Source organism: Oncorhynchus mykiss, chromosome 1, assembly GCF_057628025.1.
Source record: "Oncorhynchus mykiss isolate SJ-2025 chromosome 1, ASM5762802v1, whole genome shotgun sequence".
Lineage (NCBI taxonomy): Eukaryota > Metazoa > Chordata > Actinopteri > Salmoniformes > Salmonidae > Oncorhynchus > Oncorhynchus mykiss.
Window position 1 is genome coordinate 14,028,750 of NC_143022.1, and position 25,619 is coordinate 14,054,368.

General features: G+C 44.2%; 1 protein-coding gene across 4 annotated transcripts; it reads right to left on the minus strand.

Moving 5' to 3' along the window:
- On the minus strand, nt 1-25,527 carry LOC110536225 (single-stranded DNA-binding protein 3). Of its 4 annotated transcripts, none has more exons than XM_021622000.3 (17): nt 24,020-24,208; nt 23,017-23,089; nt 22,801-22,862; nt 22,458-22,542; nt 13,931-14,020; nt 10,767-10,841; nt 9,184-9,246; nt 8,904-9,041; nt 8,484-8,551; nt 8,346-8,394; nt 4,391-4,426; nt 4,175-4,229; nt 3,929-3,993; nt 3,189-3,267; nt 2,697-2,725; nt 1,890-1,991; nt 1-1,386 (listed from the first exon to the last, which is right to left on the minus strand). In XM_021622000.3, exons 1-17 carry the CDS (start codon nt 24,073-24,075, stop codon nt 1,357-1,359), a joined length of 1,155 nt encoding a protein of 384 aa, XP_021477675.3. In that variant the 5' UTR covers nt 24,076-24,208; the 3' UTR covers nt 1-1,356. The 4 variants fall into 4 exon arrangements, with proteins under 4 accessions (XP_021477675.3, XP_021477591.3, XP_090038969.1 ...); XM_021621916.3 differs by having other exon boundaries at nt 1-1,389; XM_090182843.1 differs by lacking the exon at nt 10,767-10,841 and having other exon boundaries at nt 1-1,389; nt 24,020-25,527.
- Nucleotides 25,528-25,619: the final 92 nt, after the last annotated feature.

The window sequence follows — 25,619 nt, forward strand, 5'->3', positions numbered from 1 at the left end:
TTGAGTCATTGTAAAATGATATTAACAAGCATTCTTTCCTCAGTTTGAAATAAAGAAAACAGCAGTAAATCAAGGCAACCTGGGACAGAGGTGTATAACGCTTAATATTCACAGAAAATGAAATAAACCTTTTATCACATTTACAAGACTGCCTCTAAGTTTATGGTTTAGAAAGCGTTGGACTAATTTCAAAATAACTGGGTCAATATACAGTCAAATTGGTATCAAAATATTTTAAAAACGCAATAAGGAGACAAAAAATAAACAAAAAATACCCGGAGAAAAAGAAACTATCATCTACCAATATGCATCTCAAGTTACAATGGGTTTAACTCTTCCACCGTCACATCATCCAGATGGAACAGTAGGAAACCACGGCTACAACGATGTTGAGAAAAAGGACAGAGTGTTAAGCACAGGCAGGGAAGAGGTTAAACACACATCACATGTGGACTGGAGCAGCGCTAGGTAGTATGTTGTTCACAGATCTCAGCGTTCCTGCACCTCTGTTGTTTCCAAACCCACAGTTTAGCCCAAGTTTGCTTTCCCCCTTGACAGAGAACAAGAACATCAGTGAGACTGTTTAAATAAAAAGCTGAATAAACCAGTGCAGAATTAGATTGCTCTCCTCATCGACAAAACCATAACCCACAAAACATTCCTTATCGATGAGATTTTGTCGACACATTGAATGGGATCCAATTTCACTTTTTAAAAACCCACTGAGCACTTAAACTGTTAAAAAGGCCCAGTTCGATCACATCACTTCCCCTTAAAATATGGATAAATAGTACATAGGGACAAAGTCATTTAAAGGAGTTGTCACAGAGTTAAAGGCAGATTCAGACGCCTGTTTTCAGACTCATTTTGTGACACATACTGCGTGGCTGAATGCAGGACCTGAAATATGAAAAAAAAGAAAAAAAAATATTGAGAGTTTTTCCTAGTTTACAATGCTTAATGCACATCAGTGTTTTAGGTGGCTATAAGTTGAAACCTGGACAGAACATCTTGCATCACAAACCAATAATAAAATCATAAGAGGTCAACTTTGACCATTTTCTTTGCTGGGCAGGGGGGGAATAATCATTTCTGCAAATAATTTAAAAAAAATAGTCATGTATGCAGTAGTTTCAGTAGCTGGTTGTGTCACACTTGGGGTGGTGATGAATGAAGAACTGTCCTTCATTTGGAACGAAGAGGAGCAAGAAGTCGCCATTTTGAAAATTCGCATATCAGCATTCTGGAATTGCGTGGAACCAAAATGGCGCCTGTCCCTGGTTCTGTGCTGATACGTTTTGGCCATGTCCTGTTATGAGCTCAGATCCTCTGAGTGATGGCAGATTGAGGGGGAGTTCACACACTCATCGTCATGGTAGGGGAGTACTGCTGAGGGGCACAGACAAAGAGTTAAAATCAGGAGAGCTTACGCTAATGGCATGACACACACACACAACAAACAATAGAACACATACTGTAACTGTAGAAAGGAAATGCACTTCCTCACTCTAGCCCCCAAAAACCTTATTTGGCAACTGCCCAGTGCCCCCACAGTACACTGCCACTGTAGAGTCAATGTTGCTGTCACAATGATGCTGTCACTGTAGCTTCCTTTGGGTGTCAAAGTGCCATGACCGTAGCTTTACTGTGGAGTCAATACTGCCATATAGGCACTACTTATAGTTACTGGCAACACAGTGGCCTCAGCTGGGTTGTTTCTCACTAGGCACTAATTGGAAGAAAACTGACTGAAACATGGAGTGACTACCTGATCTTGTTCAACAGGAAACAATTTAAAAAAACATTTTCTTCAACACTTATAATTTTATCCTCTCCTACACTAAAACACATTAAAACGTTTTATATTGCATGGTGAGAAGGGGACTTACATTCTCACTCTGAAAGGAGTGCAGGAAGTTCCCACCCAACTCGTCACCGTCCCTCGGGGTTCCAGGAGGGTTACTAATGCCACTTAGATGGTTTGGAGAGTTCTGCGAGGAGGCAGGAAAGAGACTAAGTAAATAGGCAACAACAAGTAGTCTAAGTGTCGTCATTGTCCCTCTTGACATTGACAGCGCTGGAGTTGGCAAGAGCAGAAAAAGGTCTGGGCCCAGGCTATAGGAGGAGACAACAGATCTGGGCCCAGGCTATAGGAGGGGACAACAGATCTGGGCCCAGGCTATAGGAGGAGACAACAGATCTGGGCCCAGGCTATAGGAGGAGACAACAGGTCTGGGCCCAGGCTATAGGAGGAGACAACAGGTCTGGGCCCAGGCTATAGGAGGAGACAACAGGTCTGGGCCCAGGCTATAGGAGGAGACAACAGATCTGGGCCCAGGCTATAGGAGGAGACAGCAGATCTGGGCCCAGGCTATAGGAGGAGACAATAGATCTGGGCCCAGGCTATAGGAGGAGACAACAGATCTGGGCCCAGGCTATAGGAGGAGACAACAGATCTGGGCCCAGGCTATAGGAGGAGACAATAGATCTGGGCCCAGGCTATAGGAGGAGACAACAGATCTGGGCCCAGGCTATAGGAGGAGACAACAGATCTGGGCCCAGGCTATAGGAGGAGACAACAGATCTGGGCCCAGGCTAAACAAGAAGTTCAATAGAAACGTATTGCACAAATTAGTCCAAATGATTTGTCATGTTTTGCTAGTAATCTATATGTATAGCCATGTTATAGTATTCACCTTGTTGAGTCCGTCCAGATCACCAGAGCCTAAAAAAAATAAAAGTTTATAGTTCATGAACACTGAAATTAAAACGTTACGATCCTTTACTGAACTAATAATGCAACAGGTCATATGTATGCTGAAGATATATGTATGCTAAAGCCTGGCACTATTGCTGAGAATATATGTCTCCTTGCGTCACATTACTGGTTGGTCTACTACACTGTACCTTGAGTCCCAAATGGCACCCCATTCCCGATATGGTGCACTACTTTTCACCAGAACCCTATGGGCCCTGGTCAAAAGTAGTGCACTATATAGGGATTAGGGTGTCATTTGAGACACCACCATTGAGGGAGCCTACGTTCAGATTGTCTGAATGAACAACTACTCCCAACTAGTCATGCACTGGTTAGTCAATACTGTTCTAAACTGAACACAACCCCAATTGGCACTTGAGGACTATATGTTGTATGGTAACCACTGGCAGAATAGAGTGCAGTGCTTTACCTAGCGATCCATTCATGTGGTGTGGTTCCATGCCTGCCATGGCCCCCAGGGGTCCGTCAGAGCCAGGGCCCATAGGGAACTGTAGCGGGAGACAAGCACTGCCTTACTATACATGTCAACAGGACAGGCACCACTATCACAACAGACTAGGCCAGGAAGAAGCAGGGCATGTCCCAACAGGGTAGGCCAGGAAGAAACAGGGCATGTCCCAACAGAGTATGTCACAACAGACTAGGCCAGGAAGAAACAGGGTATGTCCCAACAGACTAGGCCAGGTAGAAACAGGGTATGTCCCAACAGAGTAACCCAGGTAGAAACAGGGTATGTCCCAACAGAGTAAGCCAGGTAGAAACAGGGTATGTCCCAACAGAGTAAGCCAGGTAGAAACAGGGTATGTCCCAATAGAGTAAGCCAGGTAGAAACAGGGTATGTCCCAATAGAGTAAGCCAGGTAGAAACAGGGTATGTCCCAATAGAGTAAGCCAGGTAGAAACAGGGTATGTCCCAATAGAGTTATATAGGGTCCCAAAAGGCACCCTTTATAACAACAGTTATTTTGTCCAGGGCCCATAGTGCACTATATAGGGAATAGGGTGCCATTTGGGATGAACAGTTTCATTATGTAGGACTAGTTAATGTTTCTTATAATCGTATCTTAAAAGTTATCTGGCGATGAAGAAACATGAAACAAAGTGACTACTACAACAGATTTGAGAGGGCTGGTATGAGAAGCAAACTCACATTTGATCGGTTGCCAGGTCCAGTGTTGATCATAGTGTAGAGGTTGTCCCCAGAGTTGTTAGAGTCTGAAAAGTGGTTGATAAGCAATCAATCTCAATTATTATTATTATGATAATCAATAGACAAGTGTACTTCGGGCAATGAGAACAGCCAAGGTGGCAAACACACTCATTGAAGATGACGGTTATTTGTCAAAACATTTTTACATTAATTCCTATTCCCCAAGGTGGACTATGGAGTACCTACCCGCAGGGCTGGGCATAACGGGTGTTCCAGTGGGTCCCCCTCCACCAGAACCCCCCTTTAGAGTGTCAGAAGAACACAACACATTTATAATTAAACAGTGAATCACAAAACCAGCAATGTATCTGTACCAGGGTCAAATCTACAAACACGAAAACAATAATATACTGGTATCTGACTGAAGTGTGTGTGTGAGAGAGGTCGTCAGAGAGCACTTACCCCATATGCTCCAGGAGAAGGTGATGAGTAAGGCATCTGAAACAACCACAACATTACAGGAACAGGGAATCTAAATCGGTGTTCACCTCTCGAAACGGTATCATTCATCATTTTAGCATCGCAGCCATATCATTATCTAGCTTACATGGAAGCTGGGGGTGTCCCGCACCCTATATAGTGCACTTCTTTGAACAGGGGCCTTGTGGGTTGTGTAAGGCGCTATAAAGGGAATAGGGTGCCATTTAGGATGTAGCCTATATAATACTACAATTACATCCAGGACTGGGGAACTTGGTAATGCATTAGATCTCCAGAGCTCTTACTGAGAGAGGTCAGACACAGACTGCTGCAATCTGAACAGGCAACATCATGGTGTGTATAATATATACATACAGTGCCTTGCGAAAGTATTCGGCCCCCTTGAACTTTGCGACCTTTTGCCACATTTCAGGCTTCAAACATAAAGATATAAAACTGTATTTTTTTGTGAAGAATCAACAACGAGTGGGACACAATCATGAAGTGGAACGACATTTGTTGGATATTTCAAACTTTAACAAATCAAAAACTGAAAAATTGGGCGTGCAAAATTATTCAGCCCCCTTAAGTTAATACTTTGTAGCGCCACCTTTTGCTGCGATTACAGCTGTAAGTTGCTTGGGGTATGTCTCTATCAGTTTTGCACATCGAGAGACTGACATTTTTTCCCATTCCTCCTTGCAAAACAGCTCGAGCTCAGTGAGGTTGGATGGAGAGCATTTGTGAACAGCAGTTTTCAGTTCTTTCCACAGATTCTCAATTGGATTCAGGTCTGGACTTTGACTTGGCCATTCTAACACCTGGATAGGTTTATTCTTGAACCATTCCATTGTAGATTTTGCTTTATGTTTTGGATCATTGTCTTGTTGGAAGACAAATCTCCATCCCAGTCGCAGGTCTTTTGCAGACTCCATCAGGTTTTCTTCCAGAATGGTCCTGTATTTTGCTCCATCCATCTTCCCATCAATTTTAACCATCTTCCCTGTCCCTGCTGAAGAAAAGCAGGCCCAAACCATGATGCTGCCACCACCATGTTTGACAGTGGGGATGGTGTGTTCAGCTGTGTTGCTTTTACGCCAAACATAACGTTGTTGCCAAAAAGTTCAATTTTGGTTTCATCTGACCAGAGCACCTTCTGCCACATGTTTGGTGTGTCTCCCAGGTGGCTTGTGGCATACTTTAAACAACACTTTTTATGGATATCTTTAAGAATTGGCTTTCTTCTTGCCACTCTTCCATAAAGGCCAGATTTGTGCAATATACGACTGATTGTTGTCCTATGGACAGAGTCTCCCACCTCAGCTGTAGATCTCTGCAGTTCATCCAGAGTGATCAGGGGCCTCTTGGCTGCATCTCTGATCAGTCTTCTCCTTGTATGAGCTGAAAGTTTAGAGGGATGGCCAGGTCTTGGTAGATTTGCAGTGGTCTGATACTCCTTCCATTTCAATATTATCGCTTGCACAGTGCTCCTTGGGATGTTTAAAGCTTGGGAAATCTTTTTGTATCCAAATCCGGCTTTACACTTCTTCACAACAGTATCTCGGACCTGCCTGGGTGTGTTCCTTGTTCTTCATGATGCTCTCTGCGCTTTTAACGGACCTCTGAGACTATCACAGTGCAGGTGCATTTATAAGGAGACTTGATTACACACAGGTGGATTGTATTTATCATCATTAGTCATTTAGGTCAACATTGGATCATTCGGAGATCCTCACTGAACTTCTGGAGAAAGTTTGCTGCACTGAAAGTAAAGGGGCTGAATAATTTTGCACGCCCAATTTTTCAGTTTTTGATTTGTTAAAAAAGTTAGAAATATCCAATAAATGTCGTTCCACTTCATGATTGTGTCCCACTTGTTGTTGATTCTTCACAAAAAAATACAGTTTTACATCTTTATGTTTGAAGCCTGAAATGTGGCAAAAGGTCGCAAAGTTCAAGGGGGCTGAATACTTTCGCAAGGCACTGTGTGTATGTATATGTATGTGTATATATATATATATATATGTGTGTATGTGTATGTGTATGTGTATGTGTATGTATATATATATATATATATATATATATATATATATATATATATATATATATATATATACACATACACATACACACATATATATATATATATATATATATCATGATCTCTTATTGCTGTCACTTGTTACATCCACTTCAAATCAGTGTACAGTTGTGGCCAAAAGTTGAGAACGACACAAACATTAATTTCCACAAAGTTTGCTGCTTCAGTGTCTTGAGATATTTTAGTCAGATGTTACTATGGAATACTGAAGTATAATTACAAGCATTTCATAAGTATCAAAGGCTTTTATTGACAATTACATAAAGTTGATGCAAAGAGTCAATATTTGCAGTGTTGACACTTCTTTTTCAAGACCTCTGCAATCTGCCCTGTCATGCTGTCAATTAACTTCTGGGCCACATCCTGACTGATGGCAGCCCATTCTTGCATAATCAATGCTTGGAGTTTGTCAGAATTTGTGTGGTTTTGTTTGTCCATCCGCCTCTTGAGGATTGACCACAAGTTCTCAATGGGATTAAGGTCTGGGGAGTTTCCTGGCCATGGAACCAAAATATCTATGTTTTTTCCCCCCCCGAGTCACTTAGTTATCACTTTTGCCTTACGGCAAGGTGCTCCATCATGCTGGAAAAGGCATTGTATGTCACCAAATTGTAGTCCAGTCTCTGCTCTAGATGGTTGGGAGAAGTTGCTCTCGGAGGATGTGTTGGTACCATTCTTTATTCATGGCTGTGTTCTTAGGCAAAATTGTGAGTGAGCCCACTCCCTTGGCTGAGAAGCAACCCCACACATGAATGGTCTCAGGATGCTTTACTGTTGGCATGACACAGGACTGATGATAGCGCTCACCTTGTCTTCCCCGGACAAGCTTTTTTCCAGATGCCCCAAACAATCGGAAAGGGGATTCATCAGAGAAAATGACTTTACCCCAGTCCTCAGCATTCCAATCCCTGTACCTTTTGCAGACTATCAGTCTGTCCCTGATGTTTTTCCTGGAGAGAAGTGACTTCTTTGCTGCCCTTCTTGACACCAGGTCATCCTCCAAAAGTATTTTCCTCACTGTGTGTGCAGATGAGGTGCACTCACACCTGCCTGCTGCCATTCCTGAGCAAGCTCTGTACGTACTGGTGGTGCCCCGATCCCGCTGTTTAATCAACTTTAGGAGACGGTCCTGGCGCTTGCCAGACTTTCTTGGGCGCCCTCCTTGAAGTTCTTGATGATCCGATAAATGGTTGATTTAGGTGCAATCCTACTGGCAGCAATATCCTTGCCTGTGAAGCCCTTTTTGTGCAAAGCAATGATGACGGCACGTGTTTCCTTGCAGGTAACCATGGTTGACAGATGAAGAACAATGATTCCAAGCACTACCCTCCTTTTGAAGCTTCCAGTCTGTTAATCAAACTCAATCAGCATAACAGAGTGATCTCCAGCCTTGTCCTCGTCAACACTCACACCTGTGTTAACGAGAGAATCACTGACATGAAGTCAGCTAGTCCTTTTGTGGCAGGGCTGAAATGCAGTGGAAATGTTTTTGGGGGATTCAGTTCAGTTGCATGGCAAATAGGGACTTTGCAATTCATCTGATCACTCTTCATAACATCCTGGAGTATATGCAAATTGCCATCATACAAACTAATGCAGCAAATTAAGTTAATATTTGTGTCATTCTCAAAACTTTTGGCCACGACTGTAGATGAAGGGGAGGAGACAGGTTAAAGAAGGATTTTTAACACGGGCCAGTATCCCCCGACACCTTGTAGAGTACATGCTCCAACAAATTGAGGCTGTTCTGAGGGCAAATGGGGGATGCAACTCAATATTAGAAAGGTGTTCCTAATGTATTGTGTACTCCGTGTCTAGAGGGGAAGTTGGACTCACTGAGTTGCCGTTGTTCGGATTGGGCCATGGTCGTCCAGCACCTGGGCCCCTGCATTGTGACGAGAGAAACCCCAGTTAGAAAACAACACACACTGGAGATGCATCATGTGAAAGGAGAGTAATAGAGACAAGGCTCACATCATGTTCACTCCTGGCATCCCAGGGCCCATGGCGTTATGTGGAGGCCGCATCCCACCACCAAAGTTCTGCAACGACAACTAAGAATCAGACTACCATAACCAGACCGAACCAAGGCCAAGAACCGAGACAGACTGGATGGGTGATGGTGACAGGCAGTTTCAATAATCAGGGGGCTAGTCTGTGAACGACTACAGACATTTTGTAAACTGCTTAGAGATAACGGCTGCCTACAGACGGGGGTGTAACATTACCAGTCTGATATAACGGCTGCCTACAGATGGGGGTGTAACATTACCAGTCTGATATAACGGCTGCCTACAGATGGGGGTATAACATTACCAGTCTGATATAACGGCTGCCTACAGACGGGGGTGTAACATTACTATATATAATAGGAGCAGAACAGTAGTGGCCTACCTGGGGTCCTGGCCCCATAGGGCCCATGCCTCGAGGCCCACTCATCCTCTGCATTGGTCCCAAGTTAGGATGGCCTTGTGGTCGTGTGTGATCCATGGTTTGGAGCATGAGATGGGGGCCAGGGCCACCGCCAGGAGGCTACAAGACAGACAGGGGAAAGAGGGAGGGATAACTCATACGGAGGTAAATCTCTTTGTTAAACAACAGTAGACTGGGTAGACTGATGACAGTATTGTATGGTGATGTTGGTGGAGAATGCTGGGTACTGTAGTTTGTTTACCTGGTTGCCCATTCTGATAGGAGGGCCTCGTGGGCCTGCGGTGAATCGTGGGTTCATGAAAGACTACAAACACAAATAACAATTAATTTACATTTTGTGTTCCATCACAACATAACATCAGCACAATTATACTGAAGAAACAACCATTGCAACCATTCATAAGGGAGGTAATTGCTTCACTTGTAATATCTATAACGTGTATGTCGACTCTGTACCGGTACCCCCTGTATATAGCCTCCACATTGACTCTGTACCGGTACCCCCTGTACATAGCCTCCACATTGACTCTGTACCGGTAACCCCTGTATATAGCCTTCACATTGACTCTGTACCGGTACCCCCTGTATATAGCCTCCACATTGACTCTGTACCGTAACACCCTGTATATAGCCTCCACATTGACTCTGTACCGGTACCCCCTGTATATAGCCTTCACATTGACTCTGTACTGGTACCCCCTGTACTGGTACCCCCTGTATATAGCCTTCACATTGACTCTGTACCGGTACCCCCTGTATATAGCCTCCACATTGACTCTGTACCGGTACCCCCTGTATATAGCCTTCACATTGACTCTGTACCGGTACCCCCTGTACATAGCCTCCACATTGACTCTGTACCGGTAACCCCTGTATATAGCCTTCACATTGACTCTGTACCGGTACCCCCTGTATATAGCCTCCACATTGACTCTGTACCGTAACACCCTGTATATAGCCTCCACATTGACTCTGTTCCGGTACCCCCTGTATATAGCCTTCACATTGACTCTGTACTGGTACCCCCTGTACTGGTACCCCCTGTATATAGCCTTCACATTGACTCTGTACCGGTACCCCCTGTATATAGCCTCCACATTGACTCTGTACCGTAACACCCTGTATATAGCCTCCACATTGACTCTGTACCGGTACCCCCTGTATATAGCCTCCACATTGACTCTGTACCGTAACACCCTGTATATAGCCTCCACATTGACTCTGTACCGGTACCCCCTGTATATAGCCTCCACATTGACTCTGTACCGTAACACCCTGTATATAGCCTCGCTACTGTTATTTTACTGCTGCTGTTTAATTATGTTACTTTTATTTTCTACTTATCTATTTTTTTTTTACTTGACACGTTTTTCTTCTTAACTTCTTAAAACATTGCTGGTTAAGGGCTTGTAAGTAAGCATTTCACTGTAAGGTCTACGCCTGCTGTATTCGGAGCATGTGACTAATAACATTTGATAGAACATCTACAATAACGGTTTCCTATATCACGCTTCGTTTTAACAATGTTTCTGCGCTGCCGCCAAAAGCGTCAAGCCGAATGACAGATGTGGAAGCATAGAGCGTACAGACAGAAATAGCATGGAGGCGCCACGGCGGTGAAACGACAGTCGTCTTCCCAATAGGAAAGCACAAAGAGAAACACAGAGCTCCAACAGAGAGACAGAGGCTGCGTCCCAATTTAAAATCACACCATATTCTAAATATAGTGCACTACTTTTCACCAGGGCCCCAGGTCAAATGTAGTCCACTATATACAGATGAGGGTGCGATTTGGGACACATCTAGCGGGGAGAGCAGCAGTACCTGGCTTTGTGGTCCCATCATACTGTTAGGGAGAGGAGGCTGGGGGTGAGGAGAGCCCTGGGGACCAGGAGCACCCTGTGGCGTCACAGAGACAGAGAGCGACAGAGAGAGGGGAAGACAGACACAGAGGGAGGGAGGTAGAGAAAGGAGGGTTACTGAGCTGAGCAGAGGAGAGAGTGAGAAGCTGGTGTGCAAATGCAAAAAGCTGCCCGGTATATCTGTTGATTATTCACTCCACAGTAGAAGAGAGTGCAAGAAGAGAGAGAGAGCGGAAAAGATAGAGGATGTGTGCTGTGATGCCTGCCAGTCAGAATAGCAGCCAGCCTCCAGCTTGTCATCACTGCCAATTTCCCCCTCTGCCAATTACCACAGCATTAATTAAGCCCTATGCAATTAGCTTTACATTGCTGCCCCCAAACACTGTCATTGTGGGCCAATGCTTCTGGTAATAGGGTGGCTTAATTAACAACATTTACATATTCAAATGACTCTGAAAAAGGGAGATCTCTGTGCGTGTGTATGTCTCTTTCGCTCACACACTGAGTTGGGCTACATATACTGTAATTACTTCTCTGGTTTTCAAAACACAAACATCTAGGACTAATCCTAGAGACAACATGCCTACTTGAAGAAACAGAAGTGTGTGGTTTGACTTTCACTAGAGGGAAAGCTGCCAAGAGTTTATCCTCATGAGGTATTGATTTACGGCAGGTGTTACAGCACCTTTCGATTTCTCGATTAAGGTTTAGGCCCAACTGCACCTCCCGGTTTCACTACAGTACACTGAGTGGGTAGACAGACAAATTATTTTCTGATGTCTACTAAAAACACAGGCTGCTTCCCAAACGGCACACTATTCCCTACTTTTGACCAGAGCAGTGTGCTATGTAGAGAATAGGGTACCATGTGGACGCAGCCATAGGCTCAGAGCAGAGACTAGATTACAGACCACAGGCTCAGAGCAGAAACTAGACTACAGACGAGAGGTCGACCGATTAATCGGAATGGCCGATTAATTAGGGCCGATTTCAAGTTTTCATAACAATCGGATATCAGTATTTTTGGGCGCCGATTTACCTTTATTTAACTAGGCAAGTCAGTTAAGAACACATTCTTATTTTCAATGACGGCCTAGGAACAGTGGGTTAACTGCCTTGTTCAGGGGCAGAACAGATTTTCACCTTGTCAGCTCGAGGGATCCAATCTTGCAACCTTACAGTTAGCTAGTCCAACGCAATAACGACCTGCCTCTCTCTCGTTGCACTCTACAAGGAGCCTGACTGCCTGTTACGCGAATGCAGTAAGCCAAGGTAAGTTGCTAGCTAGCATTAAACTTATCTTATAAAAAAAAATCAATCATAACTACACATGGTTGATGATATTACTAGATATTATCTAGCGTGTCCTGCATTGCATATAATCTGACTGAGCATACAAATAGTATCTAAGTATCTGACTGAGCGGTGGTAGGCAGAAGCAGGCGCGTAAACATTCATTCAAACAGCACTTTTGTGCGTTTTGCCAGCAGCTCTTTGTTGTGCGTCAAGCATTGCGCTGTTTATGACTTCAAGCCTATCAACTCCCGCCATGAGGCTGGTGAAACCGAAGTGAAATGGCTAGCTAGTTAGTGCGCGCTAATAGCGTTTCAAACGTCACTCGCTCTGAGCCTTCTAGTAGTTGTTCCCCTTGCTCTGCATGGGTAACGCTGCTTCGATGGTGGCTGTTGTCGTTGTGTTGCTGGTTCGAGCCCAGGGAGGAGCGAGGAGAGGGACGGAAGCTATACTGTTACACTGTCAATACTAAAGTGCCTATAAGAACATCCAATAGTCAAAGGTTAATGAAATACAAATGGTAGAGAGAGAAATAGTCCTATAATTCCTACAACCTAAAACTTCTTACCTGGGAATATTGAAGACTCATGTTAAAAGGAACCACCAGCTTTCATATGTTCTTATGTTCTGAGCAAGGAACTGAAACCGTAGCTTTCTTACATAGCACATATTGCACTTTTACTTTCTTCTCCAACACTTTGTTTTTGCATTATTTAAACAAAATTGAACATGTTTCATTATTTACTTGAAGCTAAATTGATTTTATTGATGTATTATATTAAGTTAAAATAAGTGTTCATTCAGTGTTGTTGTAATTGTCATTATAACAAATAAATGTACAAAAATATATATATATATAACATTTTAAAAAATTGTCTGATTAATCGGTATCGGCTGTTTTGGTCCTCAAATAATCAGTATCGGTATTGAAAAATCATAATCGGTCGACCTCTACTACAGACCACAGGCTCAGAGCAGAAACAAGGCTACAGACCACAGGCTCAGAGCAGAAACAAGGCTACAGACCACAGGCTCAGAGCAGAGACTTGGCTACAGACCACAGGCTCAGAGCAGAGACTTGGCTACAAACCACAGGCTCAGAGCAGAGACTTGGCTACAAACCACAGGCTCAGAGCAGAGACTTGGCTACAGACCACAGCAGAGCATCATTGAAACACCACACAACAGCTACAGATGTGGAAAGCACATCAGCAGGGTGGTAGAACAGAGAGACAGTCGAGCAGATGAGAGAGGGGAAAGTTGCACAATAGTGTGGCTCATGCATGCAGGCTAAAATCTTTACTTGAGAATCACACATACAGTAACTTAGCGATGCTTTATTGACATCAGTGGATGTGACATTGTGGATCTCAAATTAGGATTCAGCAACTAAAGCAGTAGTCTCCAACCTGTGGTCCTGGGACCACTTGTGGTCAGGGAGAGTACTTCAGGTGCTCCACACATTTCCCTCCATAAAATTCTAATAAAGAGATCTATCTGGTGGTCCTCAGAAAGGAAATAATTGGGAACCACTGCCATAGAGCAGGGGTCGGCAACAGCTGGCATGCGGGCCAAAAGAAAATAGTAATAAGAATGTTTATATTGGGTAAAAAAAAAGACAAAAATCACCAGGAAAAAATAAAATTCACCTCAAAAATGTATTGTTATTTTCAAATAAAATCTATATTTCTATAGTTGTAGTCAATTTGCAGTGTACAAATGATTATAATTATGTTCCATTCTCTCCAAAATAAATCATCCCGCAGCTGAATCTAGTGGCCTACCCCTGCCATAGAGTGTAAATTGAGTGTGTGAGTGGTAGAAATCAGTGACCTGGAAGAATCCAGGGGGCATGGGTCCACTGGCAATCCCCTCTCCAGGGGGAATCCCCCCCATCACAGGACTGGGGGCTGCAGCAGCACTCTGGAAACATAAAACAAACGCCAGTTAGAGGGGTTTCATCGGAAATACGGGTTGCAGATCTAACTGGTTTGCTTTGTATGAGTTTGTAGGGTTAAAAAAACCTTTCAACATGTGTTATTCAACATGTCTGGAATCATAGACAGCATAGCCATTAGATAGATGGATTGCTAAACAACAGATACACATAAAAGTTTCACAGAGTGGGAATCTAATTGCACAGCCAAATGTGCTGATCCAGCAGGGGCCCAGTAGATTTGATAAGAATCTGTGGGATTCACTCCTTCACTTCAAAGTGCTCAGGCACAGCAAGAGCTTACTGCTAGGCCATTTCCTGTCTCAACCACGGCCATAATTCACTAATGGACCATTTGCTTTGGTCACACACTTTCTCTCTCCTTTAGTAGGAGCCTTTGACCAGAGGCTAATGCCTACAGGACAGACTGACATTAGTATCTGGTATCCATGGCTATAGATTGGAGGTTGAGACCCTAGAGCTGTACTAAGTAGGGGAGTAAGGGTATACAGTACCCCTGCATGCGTACGCGCACTCACACACACCTTGAAAACAAAAAGCCACACACACACCCCTTACGCTATCCTTCACATACCTCCCTCTAGTCTCTAAAGCGCTAGACCTACTCAGACGTCGCGAGTCGATATAGCCAACACACTCAGGGTCCCTGGTATATCGACTCACTGCACCCCTTCCTAATTTTATCTGGGCTGGGCCCTGCAGGGCCCCTGAAATACCACCGCAGGGAGAGAAGTGAGGCCAGAGGGAGCCAGCAAGGACCAGACATCACTGAGGCCAAGCCAGCCTGTTACTGGAACACACAGACAATTAGCTATGTTCAGGGAGGATCCTTCAATACTACCACTCCTGCAGTGAGCCTACAGAGCTATACACAGCTTTAAGAGACTAGTATTGATGTCATAGAATAGTGTGATCAACCCACAATCCTCTCTGAGAATGATAACTTCTAAATCATTAACAGTCATAGTTACGTTCCATAACAATTCTGCTCAATATCTATTCCAGGGCTGGGGTCAATTCCATTTCAATTTAGTCAATTCAGGAAGTAAACTGCAATTCCAATTCTCCTCAATGCCTCTATGAGGACTTTCATAAACTTTCATAAAATCACAAGTGTAATAGATCAAAATAAAGCTTAACTTCTTGCTAATCCAGCCGCTGTGTCAGATTCCAAAAAGGCTTTACGGCGAAAGCACACCATGCGATTATCTGAGGACAGCACCCCGCATACAAAACCATGAAAAACATATTTCAACCAGGCAGGTGCGACACGAAAGTCAGAAATAGAGATATAATAAATGCCTTACCTTTGATGATCTTCTTCTGTTGGCACTCCAAAAGTTCCCAGTTCGATAATGTCCTTCTTTATATCCAAAAAAACTCAATTTAGCTGGCACGCTTCAGTCAATAATCCACCCAGTTTCCCTCCATACAAAATGAATCCCAAACAAAATGAATCCCAAACAAACAACGTTTATAATCAAACCTTAGGTACCCTAATATGTAAATAAATTATACAATTTAAGATGGAGTACCAATGAACACGCTCTCATTCACGCGCTTTGAAACACTACAAACTACAATTTCTGGCTCAAAAACCAGCCTGAAAGTTTTTTTTTTAACCAATTGTTTTTAGTAGCTACTATCTTGTCTCATCGCTACAACTGCCATACGGGCTCGGGAGAGACGAAGGTTGAAAGTCATGCGTCCTCCGATACACAACCCAACCAAGCCGCACTGCTTCTTAACACAGCGCGCATCCAACCCGGAAGGAGAGTCCGTGCACCTGGCAACCTTGGTTAGAGCGCACTACGCCCGGCACGTCCCTACCGGCCAAACCCTCCCTAACCCGGACGACTCTAGGCCAATTGTGCGTCGCACCACGGACCTCCCAGTCGCGGCCGGTTACGACAGAGCCTGGGCGCGAACCCAGAGTCTCTGGTGGCACAGCAGAACAGCGTCCTTAACCACTGCGCCTCTGAAACTATTTTTAAAAAGACTGTTGATATCTAGTGGAAGTCCTAGCAACTGCAATCTGGGAGGACTTTGCCTTATAAAAGTGACAGCCATTGAAAATAGTAGCAGGCTGAATTATTATTATTTTTGGATGGTTTGTCCTCGGGGTTTCGCCTGCCATATCAGTTCTGTTATATTCACAGACATTATTTTAACAGTTTACTTTGGGCACGCTTTTCATCCCGACGTGAAAATACTGCCCCCTACCCAAGAGAGGTTAATGGCCTTTTCCAACACACACCAGTGTTTATCTTCATGTAAGCTTGTGTTAACTTCTAGGCTTATGTCTTTTAAGTCATGTTTTTCATCTAAGAGATAGAGCTCCGTTTGAATTTTGACTCAGAAAGGGTTGCTGACCACTGCCCTATATAGTGCACTACTATATAGAGAACAGGGAGCCATTTGGGACGTAACCTCTGTTCTGCTGCCGGAGAGGAGGGCCAGGTCTACCAGATACTTTAGTACAGGAAGGGGCAGATGTCATTCTCTGTTGCCTGGGGGTCTGAGGAGTGGAGCAGCTGAGTGGGGGAGGGTTTCTTTATGACAGACTAGATCCATGCCTCTGGGTCGGTGTGTGTGTTTAAGAGTTAGGCCAAGCGATCCTTGTTTCATACAGAGTCATTAAAGAGGGGTTAGGAAAGGCTAGGCCCCAGCCGCTGTTGTTGTGCTCTCTGTACAAAAACAGACAAACGCCCCCATCCACATCAACGGGGCTGTAGTGGAACGGGTTGAAAGAAGTTCCTCTGTGTCCAATCACTAAGTACTTAAAATGGTGCACACACATGCAGTAGTGAAGAAGGCATGACAGTGTCCCTTCCCCCTCAGGAGGTTGAAAAAATTTGGCTTTTTTAACATTTAATTGAACCTTTATTTAACTAGGCAAGTCAGTTAAGAACAAATTCTTATTTACAATGACGGCCTACACCGGCCAAACCGGGACGAAGTTGGGCCAATTGTGCACCGGCCTACGGGACTCGCAATCACGGCCAGTTGTGATACAGCCTGGAACCGAATCAGGGTCTGTAGTGATGCTTCTAGCACTGAGATGCAGTGCCTTAGACTGCTGCGCCACTCGGAAGCCATGGGCCCACAAATCCTCAAAAAGCACCATTGAGAGCATCTTGACTGGCTGCATCACTGCTTGGTATGGCAACTGCAACCCCGTCGATTGCATGGCGCTACAGAGGATGGTCTGGACAGCCCAGTACATCACTGGGGTTGAGCTGCCTGCCATCCAGGACCTCTATATCAGGTGGTGTGTAAGGAAGGCCCAGAAAATTGTAAAAGACTCCAGCTACCCAAGCCATAGACTGTTCTCTCAGCTTCCGCACAGCAAGCTGTACCAGAGCAACAAGTCTGACACCAACAGGCTCCTGAACAGCTTCTATCCCCAAGCCATAAGACTGCTAAACAGCTATCTTCATTCATCCTTTTATTTTTGCACTGACTCTAGGTACACTCACACACACTGACTCTAGGTACACTCACACTGAGTCTTGGTACACTCACACTGACACACACTGACTCTAGGTACACTCACACTGACTCTAGGTACACTCACACTGACTCTAGGTACACTCACACTGACTCTAGGTACACTCACACTGACTCTAGGTACACTCACACTGACTCTAGGTACACTCACACTGACACACACTGAGTCTACACACACAATCATCATATACGCTGCTGCCACTGTTTATCATATAGTATATCCTGATGCCTAGTCACTAGTGATGGGGGGGATAGTTACATATCGGGAAATTATTTTTGACGATATATTGTATCATTTTGACAATATAGATACAATATCGCAATATAATTTTTGCACTAGTTGGCTGTACCTGCACCAAAACTCCAGTATTTTTCCTTCATAGTTCGTTCTCTATCTTTTTAATTAGGGAGCCAATTTGTTTTCAGCACTTTTATTTCCATGACTGATAGCCATGAGAATTCATTTCTCTCGTCTCTCTGCAGCAGACGCGTATGGTGAGCAATATGTTTGGAACATCAAATCACAATAAATTCACAATACATATAGAATCGTGAAATTCGTATCAGCCTTTAAGTATTGTGATAACAATGTATCATGAGGTCCCTGGCAATCCCCAGCCCTACTAGTCACCTTACCCCTATATATAGATCTACCACTCCAGTATCCCTGCACATTGGAAATATGGCATTGGCACTGACACTTTAACTGACCCTGTACATAGCTTACTTAATAGTAGTGTTCTTATTTCTATTTCTCGTACATTTTTGTTCTACTTTACTTTATAGTATAACATTTTTACTGCTGATATTGATTACTGCTTTGTTGCAAGAAAGGAATTTCACTGTACCTGTGCACATGACAATAAAACTTGAAACTGAAAGGCCTTGCAGTAGGACCCAGAGAAGAGAACTCTCAGGCTCTCTTCTACTACTCAACCATCCTCCCCTTGCCCTCCTCCTCTTACCCTCCTCCGCCTCCTCCCCTTGCCCTCCCCTCTCTCTCCCCTTGCCCTCCCTCCATCTCCCTCTCTCCCACCATCTCCCCTTGTCCTCTCTCTCCCCTTACCCCCCCTCTCTCTCCTTTCCCCCTCTCTCTCTCTCCCATTGCCCCCCTCCATCTCCCCTTGTTTTCTCTCTCTCTCTCTCTCTCTCTCTCTCTCTCTCTCTCTCCCCCCCCCCTCTCTCCCATTGCCCCCCTCTCCTCTCTCTCTCGCTCTCCCCTTTTCCGTATTCCCTCTGCTCCTCCCTTGGTCGTTGGGCATATGCTACAGTGGCCCCTCCCCCCTCCAATCTGTCCCTTAGCTCCTTGACAGCCATCAATCAGCGGCTGACACCATGGCGACGGAGTTCCCAGGGGACCATCTGTCAGACCCACCGTGAATATGCCAGGGAAGGAGGGAGGGTCTGCGCTTTACGAGCCATGATGCAGCGCTGCTTTCCTGCCTGTTAGCAGCCCAGCCAGTCAGCCACCTCCCCCATCTAGAGGCCCCCCACCCCAGCCAGCCACCTCCCCCATCTAGAGGCCCCCCACCCCAGCCAGCCACCTCCTCTCATCTATAGCCCAGCCAGCCATCTCCTCTCATCTATAGGCCAGCCAGCCAACCAGCCACCTCCCCTCATCTATAGCCCAGCCAGCCACCTCCCCTCATCTATAGCCCAGCCAGCCATCTCCTCTCATCTATAGGCCAGCCAGCCAGCCAGCCAGCCACCTCCCCTCATCTATAGCCCAGCCAGCCCACCAGCCACCACCTATAGCTCAGCCAGCCAGCCACCACCCCTCATCTATAGCCCAGCCAGGAAGCACCCCTCATCTATGGCCCAGCTCACCAGCCACCACCCCTCATCTATAGCCCAGCCAGCACCCCTCATCTATAGCCCAGCTCACCAGCCACCACCCAGCCAGGACCACAAATACAAACTCCACCTAGACACTGTTGCCCTAGAGCACACACAAAAAAAAAATTAGACCCAATCAAATGCGAAAACAAAAAGAGAATTACTTGACACATTGGAAAGAATTAACAAAAAAACAAAAAAAGATCAAACTAATGTTATTTGGTCCTAAACAGAGAGTACACAGTGGCAGAATACCTGACCACTGTGACTAACCCACAATTAAGAAAAGCTTTGACTATATACAGACTCAGTGAGCATGGCCTTGCATATTGAGAGGCTGCGATAGCCTGTCTTCTCTTGAGAGACAGGTCTTCCTATGTTCACACAAAATTAAGTGGAACCCGAGCTACACTTCCTAACCTCCTGTCAAATGTATGACCATATTATAGAAACATATTTCCCTCAGATTAAAACACAAAAAAAATTGAAAACAAATCCAATTTTGATAAAGTACCATCTCTATTAGGTGAAATACCAGTGTGCCACCACAGCAGCCAGATGTGTGACCTGTTACCACATGAAAAGGGCAACCAGTGGAGTCACACCATTGTAAGTAAATACAACCTATATTTATCAGTTTATTTATTTTCCCTGTTGTACTTTAACTATTTGCACTTTGTTACAACACTGTACATAGCCAATAATATAACATTTGAAATGTCTATATTATTTAAAAACTTGTGAGTAATGTTTACTGTCAATTTTTGATTATTTCCCTTGTTTAATGTCTATTTCACTTGCTTTGGAAATGTAAACATGTTTCCCATGCCAATAAAACCCTTTGAATTGAAAGGGGGGAGAGAGAGAGAGCAAGATATAAGATATAGAAGAGAGACAGGGGGTGGAGAAGGGAGGGATCGAGCGAGAGAGAACGCGCGAGAGAGAGCGAGAGAAAGATATAGAAGAGAGACAGGGGGTGGAGAAGGGAGGGATCGAGCGAGAGAGAACGCGCGAGAGAGAGCGAGAGAAAGATATAGAAGAGAGACAGGGGTGGAGAAGGGAGGGATCGAGCGAGAGAGAGAGAGAGCGAGAGAGAGAAGGAAGTCTGGGCCCACGCAAACAAAGTCAGAGCACTGTTCCCACTGTCCATGTACTAGCCTAAGGTGAACACAGGAAGAACCAACATCGATACACAGGGATCCCATCTCTCGATACTGCCACAGACATAACACAGTTGACTAGTTTCATTGACATGTCAACAAATGTATTCAAAAACCAAACAAGCCTATTAATTTGAGGACCCTACTGCTCTTCTTCACAATCACAGCATGTCTCTGTGTCAAAAAGCTGTCCATTTCTGTTGGCTAGCACTAGCCTAACGCTAAAGATGTATGGTTGTTAGCTAGCTAGCATAACAAAGACTAGGTCCAATGAAAGAAATGGCAGATGCGGCTCAGCTGTGTCCCCCCTCCTCCTACTGGCTCCCAGGTCACCTGCCAGATCAGGAGGGCTGTTGTTTCCTTGACAACCCTCTCTGGCAAGAACAAGGCCCAACATCCCTGCTTTAACCCCTTCCTGTGATGTCAACCCCACAATGGGTGGATCTCAAGTCTACAGTGGCCTCCTCTCCTACTTGTATCTTTTCCTTTGTCTGGGCTGGTCTTAGTGGCCTGCAGCACTGTACAGGTGAAGCACATCCCTTTGTGAGCTTCTGCTATGATACTGGCTCCTATCTTGTCTTCTTAGATCAGTGAAGGGTGTACTCATTAGTGCACACCATAGCAAATCATAGCTAAATGTTTTTGCAACAGAATAGGTTTTGCAATGAAAACAAGCATTTCTCATTGGACAACATGTTGATCCCCTTCCTGTTCGGCTGTTTTGGTTCCTAGTGAAAAGGGAAGGAAATAGAAAGAGGAAGACTTCTTGGATGCTCCCTAGTTTGACTACTTGTCCTGGAGAAGCCTGACCAGCAGTAGTATGAGATAGTCTCCCATCATCACTCCTAAAGCCATTTCCCAAGTGCATAGTGTTCTGAACATGCAAAAGACACAATATGCAAACAGGTCCATGTAATACCTCCCTGTTTCAGTTTTTTTTCCTTCCGCTTGGAGCCCTAATGAACAACACCCAGGTCTGAATTTTTCCTCTGGGGGATGAAATGAGGTGGGGAGAGAGCTGCAGCACGGTAGAGAAACAGGGAGGGGGGGGGAGTCCACATCAGATCAGACATGTCTGACTCAGGATATGCTGACATCAGCACCATTTTCCCAGAAGCCTTTAAGCTCCATACTGTCGGAGGGTCATCATCAGGGCCAATGACAGGGCAAGATGTCAGCTGGATGGACAGCTATAGGACGCTGCCGGGACAGCCTGGCAAACTAGAACCTTCACAGACCTGATCCATCACACAGACCTGATCCATCACACATACCTCATCCATCAGACAGACCTGAAGTCCACAAAGCCTGATAAATAGCTACACATACATGGCTCTGAAACATCCTGTCCTACTGCTATGACATACTCCGTACACTACCCAGAGAGGAGTGCAGCAGCAACACAACAGCTATATATGCAGGAGAGTACAACTGGATGCCAATTAAATTAAGATTAGAAGGTATGGCCCAAGAAACAAAGAGGCAGAGAAACGTCTCTCTATCGCCACTACCCAAGGCACCGAAACCGTACAAGGGGTAACAAGGACGATGGGTCTATATAGTAGGTCTAGATCTAACAGCAGAGGAAAGTACTCGTTGCATAAGTTTGCTTTCCAACTCCTGATTCTTTTTAATTACGCTCGTCTAGGTGCGCTCTCATTCTACATTAATGTAGGCTCAAAGGAAACCAGGGACTGTATTCATAAAGTATATCAGAGTAGAAGGGCTGATTTAGGATCAGATTTCCCTTTAAGATCATAATGAATACGATTATTTGGACAGGGAGACCTGATCCAACATCAGCACTCAGACACTTGATGAAAATGGGCCCAGGCTCTTCAGCAGAACCCCAGCAACATGTGCAGCAGCAAGTCTTATGAGGAGGAGCAGAACTCACGTAATCATGGAAGGCCTTGGCTTCACTGGAGTGGTCACACGTCTCTCTTCGTTCTGGTGCAGCACAATACAGGTCCCAGAATACACTGTGGACAAGAGATACCGGTTGTGAAGCAACGGAATAATGTACATGATACAATATGGTGTATTGACATCAGTGGAGGCTGCTCATGGGAGGACGGATCATAATAATTGCTGGAATGGAGTATAATGGAATGGCATCAACCACATGAAAACCACATTTGATGCCATTCCATTGACTCCATCCCAGCCATTGTTATGAGCCGTCCTCCCATGAGCAGCCTCCATTGATTGACACACTGATTGACATACGGAACACTTACCACCACCAAGAGTGTAGGAACCCAGGGGGTTCCCCGAGTGTGATGTTCTTTTCCCATCGGATCTGGAAAAGGGGAGAATAAAAAACATTTTGAATGAACAATAGGGCCTACTTTAACAAAAAAAATGACATTTATTGATTCAAAGTGGGAATTAGTTTGTTATTGAAGTGTGGTCACATGGATAGGACCGATATCCAGTTAATAGTAAATACTCACCTCTGATAAAAAGGTCTGTGCAGACTTCTGTGCTCCTATGTGTAACAAATATTCATACACGTATAAAGCTAACCTGCGAACAAAAACAAGTTTGAATAATAATATTATGGCATAAAAAGCAAATGTTTTAGAACTACATTTGAGTCTCCTCTAAATTAGCCTCATTTGACTCTATTATAAAGCAGACAAATTAGCCTAGACACAAACGGAAGTAAATTTAGTAGGCTTAATGTAGGGGTGAGTCCAGTCCTTGAGGGCCTGATTGATGGTGGGTGTTTGGTCTCTAATCAACTAAGATGCCTTGCACTTTGAGACACATGATCGACAGTTCAGTTGTGTAATAATTTGTCCAAACAGTTGCAGTTCCGTTTTGTAAGTAAAACGAGTTTCTATTGGACACATTTTTTGTAGGTCCCGCCCTATTTCGTTCGTTTCCGTTTCAGAAACGTTTTGCAACAGAATCGGCAGGATGAATACACCCCTAAATTTTAAGTCAGACGGTTTGCATGGACCACCGACTCCAAAGGGCCTTTTCGCACGATGGCTTTCCAAACATTTCAAATCGGAAACATTGTAACCAAGAAGAAAACGCGTAATTATAGGTCGATAAATGAGTGTTGGATACAACCCTCGTAGCGGCTAACTCAAACAAAGTAGTAACCAAAACACTGGGGGAAGCTACATTTTAACCAATTAATGTAACATACAATACGTAAAGCAAATTGGACGGTGCATTTGTTTAAGCTATTCATTTTTTCCATAAACAAATATATAGATATAGTTTACAGACCCTTAATTGAAAATAAAAGCACCCATTTACGTGCAGTAATGAGGCCAAGGAAGAGCATAAAGCCAAAGTCAGAAACGGGAACGAATGGCGAGCAGACAAGGCGGTTCATTCAATTCCATCCTCCTCCGTAAGAGGAAATTCGCTGTCCGGCAAACCACAAAGCCGAGGTGGGGTATAATATGCATTAGGTAAGAAATATGTTTGAAAACTTACTTTTCCCGTGCTTGTCCATCTGACGGCACAGCGGACCCTTTGCCTTTAGGGAACATGATTTTGTGAGGGTGAACGCCCGCCTTATCTTTCTCTATTTTCGCTATTTCATCTGTCAGACCATCAGTCTGCCACGGCCGCGACCCTCTCTCGCACTCCTTACTGCACTTCTCAACCGAGCCTGGTCAAGGAGAAGGGGATAGGGCTAAATTGACTGGCAACTATTTTCACCAATGAGCGTACAGGAATTCCATTTAGCCCTGCCTTAACGTTATGTCATGCTTTGCTGTTGCCAATTGGAGGTGGTTGTTACTGTAGGATATCTACTTTACATATCCCAACGTTCATTATCATGCAAAGTAAGAATAAAAGGCACACTTTATTCAACATTGAGAGGTATCATCTAGACAAGCACTCCAGTTTCAGCCCTGCTATGACGACAATTTATTAAATTGTAACTGATTATTGGAGCCTAAATTATACTTTTTCCATTGAACATGAGCAAAACAAAACATGTTTAGTGTATTTTAATTTTAGGCGAACGGGTTATGCTAATGTTAACCCATATTATATATAATTGCTGTGTTTGAAATGTCAGTCATAGACTATTGTGAAATGCAAAGTTTTTTTTCCCGCTAAGCAGGTTTTTTATTTTTTATCAATCAAATGTATTTATATAGCCCTTCTTATATCAGCTGATATCTCAAAGTGCTGTACAGAAACCCAGCCTAAAACCCCAAACAGCAAGCAATGCAGGTGTAGAAGCATGGTGGCTAGGAAAAACTCTAGAAAGGCCAGAACCTAGGAAGAAACCTAGAGAGGAACCAGGCTATGAGGGGTGGCCAGTCCTCTTCTGGCTGTGCCGGGTGGAGATTATAACAGAACATGGCCAAGATGTTCAAATGTTCATAGATGACCAGCAGGGTCAAATAATAATAGGTCTAGGCTACCACCTGTTTCCATCTAGTCTAATATTTTATAATTGACTATTCACGAGTATTAGATCTGAACTGAAGTAGCAGCATCTTCCTCTTTAAGAAAACGGCAAGTAAAAAGATACACCTTATTGGTTGTTGATGTGGAATAGGTTCACGTGTTCTTAAAAGCTTGACTGTAACGAAGCACCCGTAGGTAAACAAGATACATGCTCTCACGCGTCTGGCTGAAAAGTAGTATTGTATCCTAAAACGTGCAATTCGAATGTCCTGATATCACATTGCTACCATTTGTATTGTCATTAGCCTTCTATTTTTGGAACTTTGCAAATTAAAGGCTAGCCTACTGTAGCCTCACACACACACCATCGTTTAAAAATGGTCTTCTCATTTTATTTAAATCCGATTAGACTCAAACTAGTTACCTGAAAGTATTTTTCTGGAGTTGTTTAACCTAGTTTTGTTCTCATTGACAACACACATCTTATTCCTGATCGACTGGTGAATTTCTGTAAACCAAATAGGCCTCCAGATATGACAATGCATTTCAACTCCGCGATAGTCGAGGTGCCAGTCACAGTTAGTTGATGGGGGGGAGGGGGTCTTGAAACCGTCAGCAGACGAGGCTATAATGCTGCGTTCATAACCAACTGGGAATGTGGTATTTA